Source organism: Crocodylus siamensis, chromosome 3 (assembly GCF_052110815.1).
Source record: "Crocodylus siamensis isolate JL-2025a chromosome 3, ASM5211081v1, whole genome shotgun sequence".
In the NCBI taxonomy this organism is placed as follows: Eukaryota; Metazoa; Chordata; order Crocodylia; family Crocodylidae; genus Crocodylus; species Crocodylus siamensis.
In genome coordinates, this window is record NC_143397.1 from 217,619,631 (window position 1) to 217,635,268 (window position 15,638).

Consider the following 15,638-nt stretch of genomic DNA (forward strand, 5'->3'; position numbering starts at 1 on the left):
CCTGAGAGCCATGATAAGAGCTAGGAGCACCTTTCCTTTCTGGATCTGCTGCAGATCAGGGATGGGGAAGGAAGGGGTGCAGGGCAGAATTGCTCATGGCTGGGCTGGACACACATACACAGTGATGGAGATCACATTACAGCTGTGCTCCTCCTTGTTGCAAAGCCCCACGCCCCCTCCTCCCCGCAGAGGATCAGCAGCAGCAGCAGTGTCACAGGGAGGTGGCAACTGCAGCTGTGCTCCCCACCCCGCCACACCATCGCCACACACACACAGGGCATAACAGTCAGTAGTTGCCTCTTGCTCGTTCTGCCTACCTTGCCTTGTTGCCACCACCTGCTATTTGCCAGTGCTCTGAGGGCCTGATCCTTCCTTCTGAAGAGCATCCCCCCAACCTTATCATCGTTGTCAGAAATCCCTCACGATCAAGGATAATCACTCCCATGGGTCAAGTAAAGGCTAGTAGATGAGCCTGAGCATAGCTAAGAAGGTCAAGTACGAGCCGAGTTCCAGGGTGTCTTCATGTAAGGCACAGAGCAGGCAGGGGGCTACAAAGGCACCTGAGAAGCTAGTGGACAGTGACCTAACTTGAGTCGGGAATGTATCTGGTACAGAAGTTTAATAGACCAGAGTAACCTAAATCAGCCCCTTGTATGGGTTACTAAGGATGCTAAGGACTGTATCTCTTCCAAGATGGCTTGATCTGGAGCTATCATAGTCAGCCATCTCTCGATAGGAGGATGACAAGCTTCCAGTAAATAAGGGAGTCATCACTGAGTTCACAGATGAGTGAAGAGGCTGATCCAAAGTCCACATGTTTGACATGGATTTGGAGCTACAAAGTTCCCTAGTTTGGCTGACATGGACCAGGAAAAAGCACCGTACCTCTAACACTCTGAGAAAATTAATTCAATGAAACTGATGTGATGGGAGAAAAAAACTCTCCACTTACTCCTGACATTCCTTTACTAATCGGGAATGGGGCAACCTTCTGTTAGTTCAGCTAACAGCGACGCTGAACAATGATGTTGTGATGAATATGCTGTTCGAAGTGCTTTAGACAGACAAAATCCTAAATTTTATACAGGCCAATCAAAAATATGTATTTATTTAAATTGACCTCTCTCTGGTACATTCATAGATTGATAGTGACAGCATTCTTGCCTCTACTCTGTTGCAAATACTGAATTCTAATACTGAAGGCAACCTATGGGAATATTTATTCCACAAGACATATGAACATCACATATGTCATCCTACAATGGCATTGGTCATCCTACAGTGAGGTGTATTATGCTCATAGCCATAGAATCATTTCTATACAATAGTCGGGTTATATAAAGTTAGTCTCAAATTGTACTGTGGTTGTCCTCTAGATGAAATAGGATTCTACCCATACAGTCTGCCTAAACCTAGCAACATTTCTTCTACCAAAGCTGTCAGCAAAGGTGGTGAATCAGGCCTCTAGTGAACATATCTTGGAGAACACAGGATGTGGAATTCACATCTGTCTACCTGAGTAATTATATAACACCTATCACCTGAGCTTAGTACCCGACCTATGAAGCTGGCTACCAGTTTGGAAACTAACTTAAGAGATCTCCAAAATAGGGATAACAATGTTTACTTTCTATAGTAAAATGTTTTGAGCTTGTGGACAAAATGCACAGAATTAAGATGCACATAAATTAACTGTTGTCATTGTCTTTATCACTACACTACCACTTTGGGTACAAGGAATAATGTACATTAGTAGCCTTAGCAGTCTTTACATTGTTGACTACTCCTTATTCAGATAACTTCATTGTACACTCACACTTCATAAGCTTTCCAAACAAACAAAATCTTTTCTTGAACTGTAAAAAGACATTTTGGGGATTTCTTGATAAGGCCCAAAGGCACGGGCATCTTTTATTTATTTTATTACAAGGTATGTAAGTAAAAACTTGCATTATCTGAAAAAGATATTAGATAGAAAACAGTAATAAAATTTCCTATTTTGTTAAGAAACTTGATAATAAATACATTTTCCCCAATATTAAAAAATGCCTATTATCTTGCAAGATAATAAATACAGCATACATCTGGCATACACAAAGGCCAAATCTGGGTACAAAAAGTCTACGTGCTTTCTTATAAAAAGCTCAAGTGATTTTAAAATGTTTTGGCATCTTGCACTCGATGCTATTTTTAATCTGATGTTTTCTATTAACAATCCCATAGTATGAAAATCATAAAGGAAAACTGTTTGATTAGAAGCATTTTTCCATTAAAAGTTAGAGATGTGTATGTTCATGGATACTGCTCTGGAAACAAAAAAGTGTTGTGGTAGCTATTACAGAAATGCAGATTTTCAGCTGTAGGTACTTAAGAAAATGAGATGAACTAGTTGGTAAAAAATCGTTTCCCAAACCATTCCTCATTTCTGTACATTTAAAAAAAATAAGACTTTGTCCCCCAGATCACAATGATTTTAGATTCTTATGCTATAATCCAAAGGTAAGGGAAAAACAATAAGTACATTCCCAAATACTCCCCAGGTATTAAGAGTTGGGTGTCCTGGTATATGACAAAGTATTTTTTTCCTTTTTAACTACCAATAAAAAGATAAGAAAGACTTTTCCATGCATTATGGTGTGCTTGTAGCCATCACATTTCATCACAATCACAACTGTGAATCCAAGTCAATTTTTCCCTCATAATCCAATCTAATATAGATTGATTATTGTTCACAATATGGTTAAATAATGTCCATAAAAGAGAACATCTGATATTGTCCAACATTCCTAAAGTACTGACAGGTCATGACACGACTTAGATTTCAGTTTAAAGGCCATATTCTTGTTGTTCTTGGCCACTATTTTGCCCCAGAACCGCCTGGCTTTCTTGGGAATGCTCTCTCTCCGTTTCTGGTAGGCCAGCCTCCTCTCATTCTTTTCCTTGCTGTCCCTCCGTAGCCGGACTTGTCGCACAATCCCTTCAAACAGCTCTTTCACATTGTGCTGGACGGCAGCAGAAGTCTCAATGAACTTACAGTCAAACACAACAGCGCAAGCACGACCCTCTGCAAAATCACAAAGCAGATTTGTCATTGGATGTAGCATTTGGTATTTGCACATTCTTTAAGCGAAAGGGGGAAAGGCAAAACTGCTGAACAGTACTATGTACAGTACAGTGTAGGTCCTCTCTGTAAATCATCTTAATGTATCCATTTGTACTGTAAATTTTAGTGAGTCATATTCTGAGGCAATGAGATAGTGATTATTGAGCACAAGAAATCACTTGTTCCATTTACAGCCATATTTCCAAAATGAAGCTTCTATCTCTACTAAAACAACCTTGTATGTGCCAAAGCTCTGACTTAGGGGGTTATGGTCTTAAATGCCTGATTGTGGGTGCAGATACAGGGCTTGATCCTTCTGGAATGGAAATCAGTGACAAAACTTGCAATAAACTTAGCATGGGTAGGATTGGCCCAGAGATCACATATACAAATCAAAGTTTTGAATAGCAAAACGTCTGGTGTGGAGAGCTGAACCTTAGATATATGCAAAACTATGCCTGGGATTTTAGAAGTCTCTCTAACATTGTGACCATTGTTTTTTGTATATTTGAGCCTGAACTGAATATAACAATCTTCTTTTTATATAGATACCAAATTGCTGTCACTCCTTTCCCCTCTGAACACGTCAGCTGGAAGTCTCAGGGAATGCTGTCTGTATAGCTAAATGGCAATTAGCCACCTGGACTGCAAGGAATGATGGAATGAAAACAGGCAACATAGGAAAATATTTCTGAGCATTTCCCCTTAGAAGAACTGTGATGCAGACCTCAGTGAACACAGCATTCACCCCAGATCAGCGATTTTTACCCTCAAGTAGGGGCATCATGGAGGTAGTGCTGAAGAGCTAGAAGAGGGAGAATACTTCAGGCAAGGTCAAGCTCTATAGTAAGCAGTCATGGGAATGGATTGAACCCCAAGGTGGGTAATTTTTCTCCTTAATTTCTGGTTAGGGTACACTATTTTACTGTTCTGTTGCAAACACTGGCATCTCATTCAAGGATAACTCTCCAGAAAGACATCTAGCTGACTAAAGACCTGATCCAGCTCCTATTAAAATGAATGACATCCTTTCCATTCACATGCATGGGAACTGAGTCAGGGCCTTAAACTGGGTTTTCAGGGCATGAGGTGAATCATTTGTTTGGCTTTTGCTGCTGATCCATTCCACCCACTTCATACAGAGTATTTTACTGAGTACTTATTAGCGGGAACACTGTCAGTAGGTCAAGAGCCACATGTTTACAGAGTGGTTGTCACCGTAATTTTCCATACCTGCCACAGAGACTTCACGGCACCTGACAAGGTCACTTTTGTTGCCCACTAAAATAATGGGAATATCTTCTGTCTGGCGTGCTGTGCGGAGCTGTATTCTGAGTTCAGAGGCTTTCTCAAAGCTTGCTCGGTCTGTGATGGAGTAGACAATCAAGTATGCATCTCCTACTTGCATGCAATGATCTTGGATCCATTCACTTTCACGCTGATAAAATAAGACAGTTATGCTATCATTAGCAAGGTTTGGCTTTCTTGCCCAGCTCAGCTTTTACAAAGAAAATCTATTAATGATTCCAAATACATTCACTTCGTAGCTTTGCTGGGTAAGGTTTTGATTACAGTGGGCACATCTACACAAGACTGTGCAGTAGCACATCACAGCGCTGAATAATACTGCACAGTAGCGCATCACAGCATAGACAGTGTAAATACTGTCTACTGTAATACTACTGGGCAGTATTATTAGGCTACTGTGCACTAGCATCACTTAGAAGACATTCACTGGTGCTACTGTTCAGTAACTGGAGTTACTGTGCGTTTATTTAGTACTTGCTAATACAAGTACTAAATAAATGTGCAGTAACAACTGTGCAGTAGTGTCTTGTATAGACACATCCAGTTACATCAATATAAAACCAGAGATTACTACTGTACTCAGTGGTGATCATATGGTTAACAGGGCCAGTTCGGCAAGTAGACTTCATTGTGTGCATGGCTGGACTGAATTTGTCTCTAACTGTGTTTCAGGCTTTTTCAGTTTTTAGTTTTTAATTTAAAAAAACCGAAAAAAAGAATTTCCATGACACTCAAACTCACATGTACAAACTTTAGATTTTTAAAGATTTCCTACGACTTCAATTACTATCAAATTTTGGGTAAAACAAGCTTACTTGTTCAATATGTGTTTGTTCCTAGCACATCTATAATTACAATTCAGTCATACTCTATTTCCCTCTAGCACTTGAATAGGACAGAAGTTTTGACCTACCTTATTTTCCCACATGTCAAGCAGTATAATGGTTGCACTTTCACCATCCACCATCAAGGTTCGTTCATACATGTCTTCTAAAATGAGATTCAACCAGATCAGTTAAATGTTATCTCCTCGCACCAGGTGCATATAAACAAAGAAAAATGGACACATCTGTATAATTTCTTCCTACTTTAACAGAGGTCTGTTTAAGTCCTGTTCACTTCTGGTTTAAGTCTGTTGACCTCTGTTCAGCTTCCTCTACATCCACAAGCAATGAATCTGGCCCTGTCTTTACTGTTTGTCTTAATTTTCATGATAAACAAATGAGCCAGAAAGAGCTTGCAGTCATTATTTTGGCTGAAATTTTCTGCAATCCAATGTGGGGGACAAAAATTAGAACCCACTGGATGAAATAGCCAAATGCTGAACATTCGACTGCCATGGGAGCAGCAAACAGATGTGCAGACTCCAGTTAGACTTAGTAATGGAAAATATTTGTTTTCACTGTAACAGGGATGGTTTACGGGTGAACAATCACTAGTGCTGCACGCAGTTTGGTCATCAGATAGCAACAGTAGAACGGAGAGGCATATAAGTCAACAAGCTGACTATGTTACCCTGCTTTTCTTTCCTGTGTTACTTCTTCCACTGTATATTAGCATTAAAAGAGCAATTAAGAGCCAATGAGGCATTGTGTACAAGTTTAGATAATGTGGCAGTCCCTTCTTTCTTCTGGATGACAGACTGAAAAATTCAGACTTGGACTGTAAATCCCACAAGTGCTATAGAGGTGTGGAAAACTTCTCTTAGCTCTTACAAAGATCAAGCCATGCTGTGAAATTTAGGTCTGGGTTGGAGGTCTAGTCCTCTCCTGGCTCACAGAGTTTGGTGTGTTTAGAGGGATGATTTGGGGTGGCCTTAGTTGTAGCCTTGTGATAGTACTCAGCGTAATAAAATCCAGAGTTCTGGCCAACGACTTCTAAATTTATTACCTCCATCATCATGTTGCTCAGAGGCCTATCCAAACCATGCTCGCAGAGGATATTACTGGGTCTTAACTCTCACCTCATAAGCTCTTGCTCTGCTTCTAAGTGAACTTTCCTCTAAATCTCAAGCGTAGCCTTTCCTACAAGCCAAGAAACTGTACTCATGGACTAGACTGAGTCAAGAAGCATTAAAGAATACCCACGTGTTCACAAAGAAAACAGATATTCCACATCAACTTTAAATTTGGAAACCCTTCGTAAACACGGACTCAGGGCTGATACAGCAGGACATTGCTAACACTGTCTGTCATCATTCAGGGCTCAGAGCTGGCACAGCTGATGGGGTCAGGGACCTACAAGAAGAAATGTAGCAAAACAACCCTAACTCAATTCACTTTTAGACCCAGTAACCAGCTATCTGTGCAGGTTACTTAAAGCCAGTGGAACCCAGCAAGCAGCACTTGGCTTTATTCTTTCATGAAATGGGTATTGCCATCCTCGTCTTAGCTTTCTACAGCTCTTTCAATGCTAAACGGTCAAATCTAAATCTAGTTCATTCAGCTGGACATCAACATATCAATAAAGCCAAAAAGGGAGGGGCAGGTACTACCAAGAAAAAAACTAGCTCTTTAGTATATGTGTGCAGAAGCTACACACACATGATCACATTACTTGAAAGTATTAAGCACAGCAGGCCAGATTCAGCATTGACTTACAGCCCAGACAATCCTAATAAAGGTAATGGAATTGCATAGAGTATAAGTCAGCACTAAATGTGAGCAAATAACTCATTTCACATATATTTCTAAGATGCCTCTAAAGAAGGAGAAATATAATAACAGAAAGTTTTCTAATATCTCAGCATATTTGGCCTTGAAAATCTGTCATAGCCACACAATGCTGATAGCAGGGCAAATGAAAGAAGAAACCATATAATTTAAATGGAGGAGCATAAAATATGCTGAGTAGGGAGTGCATAAAGCGAGTCAGCTGTATTTTCTGGATTGCCCAAGGGATCATATTTAACCATTTGTTTCTAACACCTCGGCCACTTCTGAGCAGGTTATGGGAGGTGAAATGCTTGTCCGCTCTTGGAGAGCCTGTTTAGAAAGCTGGTCATCTGTAATAGGTTTAGAGCCGCTTGAAGCCTCAACTCAAAACAATTGGAGGATTCCTGTATAATGGGTGATCCTTCCAGTGCTGGTCACACACATTTGTAGCCCAGGGAGCTGACAATGTGCAGCTCCCTGCTCTATTCATGATGCCTCACAGCAAGTGCCATGAGTTAGAGTGACCCCTGCCCACCCCTGACCCAACAGGCATTTGCTATTGGGTCAGGGGGGTTGGGGATTGAGCTCCACTTTGGAGCCAATCCAGGAGGAGCTGCCTGTCTGCAGCCCCTCTCCCCTAGCCCTGCCGCCCCACTCCTAGCCCCGGTGCTGTCTGCAGGATGGGAGGAGGGAGAAAAGAGGGGGAGGGAACTCCGGGCTGGGGTTTGCCCAGCCTGAGCTGGAGGGGAGGCACGTGGATTGGAGCCCCTGCCCCTGCCCCTGCCCCTGCCTTGGGGGCTTCAATCCACATGCCCCACTCCCAGCTCAGGCTGGGCAAACCCCAGCCTGGAGCTCCCTCGCCTCCCTGCTCCCCTTCTTTCTTGCAGACAGCACCAGGGGCATGGCTGAGGTGCATTAGCCCAGCTCCAATCACATGCAGGGACAGACGGAAGTTAATGAAGGCCCTCTGCTTTGAAGCATCTTCATCTGAAGCCTCGTTACATGAGGTTAGTTTGTTGCACAATTGGGTGCGTCTAAAGCACTCTGCAGCCATGCACTTCTGTCAGTGCTTTCAAGGGGCCAAGCATGTGACAAATGTCACTTCTATCAGCACCACCAGTGATGGAGCACAAGAATATCAACACTGCACTAGGGCTTCTGGCATGTTACAGACAAAGACACAAAACTGCTTTTCCAGAGGGAATGTGTTCCTTTTAGATGAGTAAGTAAATATCTGTATTCCCAGCTTGTGGGAATACACAAGCTGCTTTTGGGCCCAACATTTTTAACTATGAGCCAGCATAAGTGCTGGATAGCTCTTGGGTCTGTGTTGGAGGAGGAGAGGGGCACAAATCACTTTCCCTTTTGTCCTTCATGGAAACTTTACATAAGCGGCCAAGATTCTTTGTTGTCCTGAGCACAAAAAACAGCTCTGGGTTGGCACAGATTGTGTTGCCAAAGAGTCAGGGCAAGGAAGAGCAATGAATGGATGGGACCTTCAGCACTGGCTAGTGAAGAGAACCAGCAAGAGGGGCAGAGCCCCTTGCACTTTCTTCAAATGGTGGCAGTGTCCCCATGTCCTTAGAACTGCAGAAGCTCCGGCTGCAGCACAGCACACCACATGCGTACATCACACATGCAGTAAGGTCCTCGATTGAGTGCTGCCATTTAGCTCTTTGACTTAACTGCTCCCTGGGATTAGCGTAAATATGAAGCCCTGACTTGAAGCTCTTGGAGGACACTAAGGAAAAAAAATACCTAGTAAAAAGCTAGAGACCATGTCAGAATCCTCCCTTTGCCAAAAGGATTGATCAGCAAGACTTTTTGACCCAACTGTAGCACCTTCATTCTCTCTTCCCTGCAGGATGCAAGGAATAAGAGACTGTACTGAGAATTTTAATCAACCCTCAGACAGCCACAACTAGGGTAATATTTTTGCAAATAAACTAGCTAAGGTTACTTAAAAACTAGCAAGTAATCAGGTGGTACCAAAAAGGTCAGGCAGGGATTTTTAGTTTTCTGCCTTTATTTCACACTGGAGCTCTGGACAGTGTTTATAGGTATTGCATTCTAATAGAATTCCGTCCCACACAGGAGCAGTCATTACCTTATTCCAGCACTGGAGCTAATAGCTACACCACTATACAATTGGTGGGAGACCCATGTCCAACTTCCCATGTAATGTTTCTTACAGCAGGAACAAGAATTTTTTGGCTTCCAACAGTACTTTTTAAAAAAAAATAGCTTGAGAATTCCTTTTGCTCTCCTTTATGTACACTTTGTCAGACTTAGGAGTTTATTAATAAGGATCTTACTTATAAACCCTGGTTTTTTTTAAGCAAGGTGAATGTGTTGGGCTCAGTGTTAAGAAGAAAAGCCATTAACTCAGTTTCTGTAACCACAGATTAAATGCCCTAATTCAGTTTCTGTCCCTTAATGCCGATGTCTACTGACAGGACAGATTTTGAGTAAGTACAAGCAATAGAGAACATAATGACCTACCCCCCAGCACATCACAGTCGCTGTCCATGCTGTCATGTACACCTGCAAAGATGTTGGCCAGGGAAGATTTTCCTACTCCTTGCTCCCCAATCAGTACCACCCTGTAGTAGCTATTTCCAGACTCGGAGGAGATGACCGAATCAGAAGACTCAGATGACCAGCTCCTTCTGTAATAATCTTCTGGGTTGTATGTGTATCTTTTATGCACATTGTACTCGTGGGGGTCTTTGTGGACAAGCAGGTGCCTTCCATCGGCAGGAATGCTCCAGCGCTGCTGCTGTGATTGCAGAACGCTGTTGCTGCGCCGCAGGGTGACATTGTTCAGCGTCATCGTTCTGTCCCTAGGGAAGAACATAGAATTCATTGGCATTAGGCAACAAGCATTTAGACAGCACACGCACTATCTTATTCACTTTAGCAAGGTACTTCCTCCTCTTCTGCAAACCCCTAGTGCACAAATGAAAGGAGGGAAAAGTCTGCCTTTCTCATTCAGTTCTACTCCATGTAGTTACACAGAGATACACCTGATTATTGAGAAAAAACTAGCCTTTTGGTATATATGTGCTGAAGTTACACACACGATCACACTACTTGAAATTAGTAAGCCTAGCTATGCCTTTGGTTAGGGTTTCCCAAGGAAGATGAAAATCAACATTCCCCCTCATTGCACCATCTCATGTATTTGACATCTTACCTGACATTACAGTTACAACTTACATGACTCTTCTGACATTATATCGCTTCTTTGCTCTTTAAAAGGTAGTGCTGAATATTAGGTATAGCCCCACAGGAAGGAAAGTGTGGTACTGCTGAAACAGGAACCCATACGTACAGGATCATGATGTTCCCTGCGTGCTGGTCTCTACCCAGTTTAAGATAGTATGAACTCCATAGATCACACTGAAGGAGCAGTCCCTGTGACCCCCCCCCCCATGCAGAGACCCTAATTGTGTGTAGTCATGACAAACACTGTGCAATGAGGTGAAGTTTCCTTGCACTCCTCCCTATCACTGCATCCGCAGGTGGGAACCAGCACAGTCTGCCACTGGTTTTATAAAAACAAAAAATGAAAAAGCCTTCTTGCTTGTAGTCTGATGTTTAGACTCAGCTGAGAGTTGAATCTTTTAGTAGAGCAATAAACACGGCACTTTATACATTTAGATCATCTCCAGCAAAGAAAAAGTATCAGGTAGCATGGCCTTGTCATAATCAGCTTGATGCTGTTCTCAGAATAAACCTGTTGTGTACAATGACTATGAAATCTATTAAATTAAGCTGATGAAAGCAAGATGAGAAAGCCAGATGGATTCTCCGGGGGTTTCCCAATCTCGCCACGAAAAGAGAGATCACTGGGAGAAAATTCTCACATAAATTTATAGTGTTTAAATCAACACATTAATTTAGCTCTGGAGCAGCTTAACTCCTCTCATCTAAACATGGTTCTTAATTACATTTGATTTTTCAAATCTATTCTGCCTTGGCTGGAGGCAGAATCCAGTGATGTAATTCCTATTGGTCCATAGGTCCAATTTTAGGAAAGTTACTTTGATGCTTTGCAGCTCCCAAACTGACAGCTATTTAGACATTCAGCTTTTGGGGGCATAAGTTTGAGGTTTCTCAGCTCTTGTCTTTGTATCAACAAATAGAACATCTGCCACTAAAACATACAGGGGCAGGGCTGCTTTCAAATACTAATATTAATTTTGTATTTACAAAAAAATGCAGTGTCCTATCAAGTCACAGAGGCTAACATTTCTTAGGCAAGCAAGCTTTTTAAAAACTTCTGAGAGCAGGCACAGAGCAAACTATATAATAAGCATGCAGGGGGAAAAAGCCCTGCAATTTGAATTTCTGTATTTACAAAATATACTGCCTCATTTTAATAACTGCCAACATATGACATTTTCTTGTGATGATGCACAACATTTGTTACAAAGTGAAATCATCTGTATTCCACTTGGTCACACAAACTTTCCCCAACAAGACAGGCTTTTGCAACAAATCAACCACCAAACAAATTCTGCTTCACAAACAACATGAAATATTTACTTCATTTTAACTTGAAAACATTTATTGCACTATAATTTCCCCATTGAAAAGATAGGATGAAGAATGCCAGTTGTGATTTACTTAAATAGTAAACAGCCCGCGTTATTTACACTTTTTTTATAAAGGATTTACATCCAGGATAAACTCGGCAAAGCTAGCAAAATAAGACAATGACAGAAAATGTATTATAATTCCTAAAATTACAAGCTTAAACTATATTCAAATTATGCATTTAGTTTATCTATTTAGCTCTATAGCCCATGTACCATAAAGCAGTGTATTCACATTAAGGCTTTTCAGCCAGCACCACCTTACTTTTTACAGTCTCTTCCACTACAATCAGCTCCTTTGCTCTCACTGTCTCTCCCTGTGGAGTGTAGTATACTGAACAGTCTGCTGAAGTAAATCCTCTCCTGTTCCGTGGCTGCCTCTTTAATTCTTTCTGAGCAAACCTGGTTTATATTAAGCCCATCTGATCAGAGACAGGGCTTTTCCGTGACGTTATTGGCCTGTCCACATGAGAGCCAGCCCCTAGCTGGGAGGAAGCAGGCATTCAGAAAAGAAAAAAAAAAACTTACAGAGGTTAAGAGTGAAAAAAAACAGTTTCTTGTGGTCATATGATTCTTTTTCTTAATAATGCCAGTAAAATAAATACTTTCTCTTTTTATGATGGGAAAACAGGAAAATGGAAAAATACAGTAAGAAACATTTCTTCACAAGTCTCTTTTGGCTTTGTGCAGAGGTGCTGTTGAAATTAATGGGGTCTAAAGACCTACTGCTGCTTCTCAAATACCAAATGTCAGTACAATATATTGCACTATCAGATTCCTAAAGGGAATGAACTCCATGCTGGAAAACCTCATCTCCTGAATCTTTGGTCATTAATTTGTAATTATTTGGAAATGAGAGGATTTTAATTCATTTGTCATTGTAACAATAACTAATCATGTAGGATCCCATTTTTCACTTTCCCTACAACCTGCAAGCCACTTTACACAATCACACTACCCTCTTTTTGTGTGGCCAGAAACTAACTGACCTCTTCATTACTCCATTTTTTGCTGGTCTTTGCTGGTTACTCCATTTTTTACTGGTTCATGGGTATTAATGGAGCTATTCTGCTGTAGGACTGGAGTAGGTGAGGGCTACTCCATGAATCTGTGCTGAATCAAGTCCATAATTTATCAGAAAAGGTGAAAATATATTGTGCAAAATCAAATAAAAACTTTAACTATGGTAAAACTCAGTAATGGCAAGGTGTTTTACCAAAGTAAGGACAGAATTATTTAGCTTTTAGTACTATACATGTAAGGATATGTGGAAAAATGTTCATTGATTATATTGATAAAGACTGTGGATATTCCCTTATTGACATTGAATAAGGTCTCCAAATTCCTATGATGACATATAACATTTTCACTAGTCCTGCACTAAAAAATCTGCACAGACAATGCAACCCATGGCTGATCACAGACAAGGATGTTTTTGTCATGGCCCTGATTCTCTTCACATTCCCTGGTGTAAATCAAGAGAGACTTGATAAATAATACCCACCAGGATGAGGAGAGAAGACTATACCCACCTCCCCATTTTGTTTTCTGTCTCATTTCTAATACTGTACATCCTTGTGCTGCCATTACAGCCTGTAACACTGAATTGTAATGTTATCAGGAGATGGAAAGCTACGAAATTCTTCAATAAAAGTTTATCTGTTATGCTTTTTGGCTTGGTGCGGGTGGTGTTTTACGTGAGTATTTGCAGGGATCTTTCTCGTGCCCGTTCTCAAACATACGACGACAAGAACATTTTCCAAAACAATATGCAAGCAGTAAAGTAAATGCAAGTTAATCAAACCTTGCAGGGGGAGAACAGGATGAGAAGCAGCATTCCCCGTTCCTTCCAGCGTTCAGACTGGGTTGCAGGATAGACAATGAAGTGAATCAGAATTCCAAGTACTAGCCCTCCCGTTCTGTTGTTCCCAGCACGGTCAGTGTTTCCAGAATCTGGGAGTTATTGGATGGCGACATCAGTGAGCAGCACGTGCATGAGAAGCAGCCTCTTACATGACCTGCTGTACCTACAGAACAGCAATGAACGCTGCTCTGTATGGCCCTGTAAACATTTTTGTAAAATCCCTGTCTGGTCAAGTTGACTATTTTATTAGATGAGCTGCAGGCATCAGAGGCTGCACTTAGCTAAAGACTTTACATGTAGGACACCTGGTTCTTCAGCTGCTTATACATTTCGCTTCACTTTCTGATTTTTCTGGAGCTTTGGGAACTAACCAGAAGGCATGCAGCTAACTGGGTGGCTACACTGCCCTGTTCTGTAGTTTTTGCTCATTTGACCCCTTTTAAATTGCTCATAATTTGTTATTCTGAATAAGAAAATAACCCCTTTGCACCACAAGAACCAAATGGTTTATGGCCAGCCCATTCATTTTGAGCTGGACTTTGAAGGTATCCCCTGAATGTTGGAACTAGCTAATACTCGAAAGCACACACTGCAGCACTGGAGCCAGGAAATAAACCTTACATCAGTAAAACATTTAGATTTAGTTATAGTCAATGTTAGGAACACTGTCTTGCATAAATTCTTCATAATATTTAAGGGCTCTTTAAAGGCAGAAGAAAAAATCACAGCCCTGTAGTGGGCACATATAGTCTATCTCTACCATAAAACTGACAGTGCCCCTGCCTTGGTATGTTGGAAACTTGCACACATATTTTTCCTTTTGTTTTGGGGCTTTTTTCCTCTTAGAAGTCCCTTTGCTGTTTTTCGGACCTGGTGATTAACTCTTTCCTTGTCATTCTAGGCTGGATTCTATCACTTTTCCTTATGTGGAACCTTATTCCTCAAGCCCTTCCAGCAGTTCAACATGATGAAGGATGGCAGAGCTGGTCCAATGTATTCTTGATTTTTTTCAAGGGGAGGCTGGGGTGGGGGTGATGTGCCACATTTCCAGCCTGGGATTCCTTAGAAAACTAGAAGCTTGGTAGAAAAGATTAATTAAACCTACAAAGCCCATCTGTCTAAGTAAAGCTGATTATGTGCTTGGATTTCCAACTGACTCATGCAGAATTACATGATCTTGAATGGGATTTCTCTCTTGCCCTCCTAACTGGGCAATAGTTTTGCTATCAATAGTAACTTAACTGAACAGCTAACTAAAGCTGGTGGAAACTTAAGCACCAGTAACTTCAATACTGAAGCATGTGTGAGGGAAGAGACCCCATATAATGGGCGGCATTTCATTGAATCATAGGAGACAGGAATGCTCAGATACTAAAATGCTAACCGTGTGACACTTTCTGATCCTTCTCTGGTCAAGTGATTGCTTTGTGCTATTAAACAAATATTTTCAAAATAAAAAAAGCAGACTTTTGTAGCCCCCAGATTACCCATTATAATTAAGGGCCATGTTTGTTGGGCTAAACTTCTCTGCCAATCTCTCCCTAATAATGAGTAGCATGCTTCAGAGGCTGACACATTAGACTACATCTCCTCAGTGTATTCTGTTCTGGGATGCCGGGACACTACGGATGAGTTGTTGTAAGTCCTTCCGATAATGTCAAGTTATCAGCTGCATGATAGACAGAAATGTTGTCTACTGATTGACCTCTAGTGAATGTGCAGGTGTGGTCCTGTGCTGGACAGTTCCTGGTCACCTGCCAGCACAAGGCAAACAGTGATGGGGCTGAAATGTTTCCAAGCAATGAAGGTACCCAGAGCCGCAGTAAACCTTGTAGGAGCTGATCCAGCTTTATGAGTCGCTGCAACTCACTGAGTAGCAAGCAGCTGAGTGAGCAGCTGCAGAGCACAGATAAAGGCCTTTGAGTAGCTAATATAAATCAACAGAATCTAATTAGCCCCACACAGGTGGGGGCATGAGAGTCCTTCACAATATGTTCCCTTCTACAATTTTTCCTTGCTGCCTCTATCCAGATAAACGGGGATTATGCACTGATGGGGTTTAGGTTGGAGGGGGAAAGGATTCTAAAACCTGAGGTTGTGGAAAATAA

General features: G+C 41.4%; 1 protein-coding gene across 2 annotated transcripts; it reads right to left on the reverse strand.

Moving 5' to 3' along the window:
- Positions 1-1,878: 1,878 nt before the first annotated feature.
- Positions 1,879-13,558, reverse strand: GEM (GTP binding protein overexpressed in skeletal muscle). 2 transcript variants are annotated; one of them, XM_090040338.1, is made up of 5 exons: positions 13,471-13,558; positions 9,568-9,908; positions 5,325-5,401; positions 4,337-4,541; positions 1,879-3,064 (listed from the first exon to the last, which is right to left on the reverse strand). In XM_090040338.1, exons 2-5 carry the CDS (start codon positions 9,896-9,898, stop codon positions 2,787-2,789), a joined length of 891 nt encoding a protein of 296 aa, XP_089896464.1. In that variant the 5' UTR covers positions 9,899-9,908; positions 13,471-13,558; the 3' UTR covers positions 1,879-2,786. The 2 variants fall into 2 exon arrangements, with proteins under 2 accessions (XP_089896464.1, XP_089896463.1); XM_090040337.1 differs by lacking the exon at positions 13,471-13,558 and adding an exon at positions 11,932-12,039.
- Between the last annotated feature and the right edge of the window lie 2,080 nt (positions 13,559-15,638).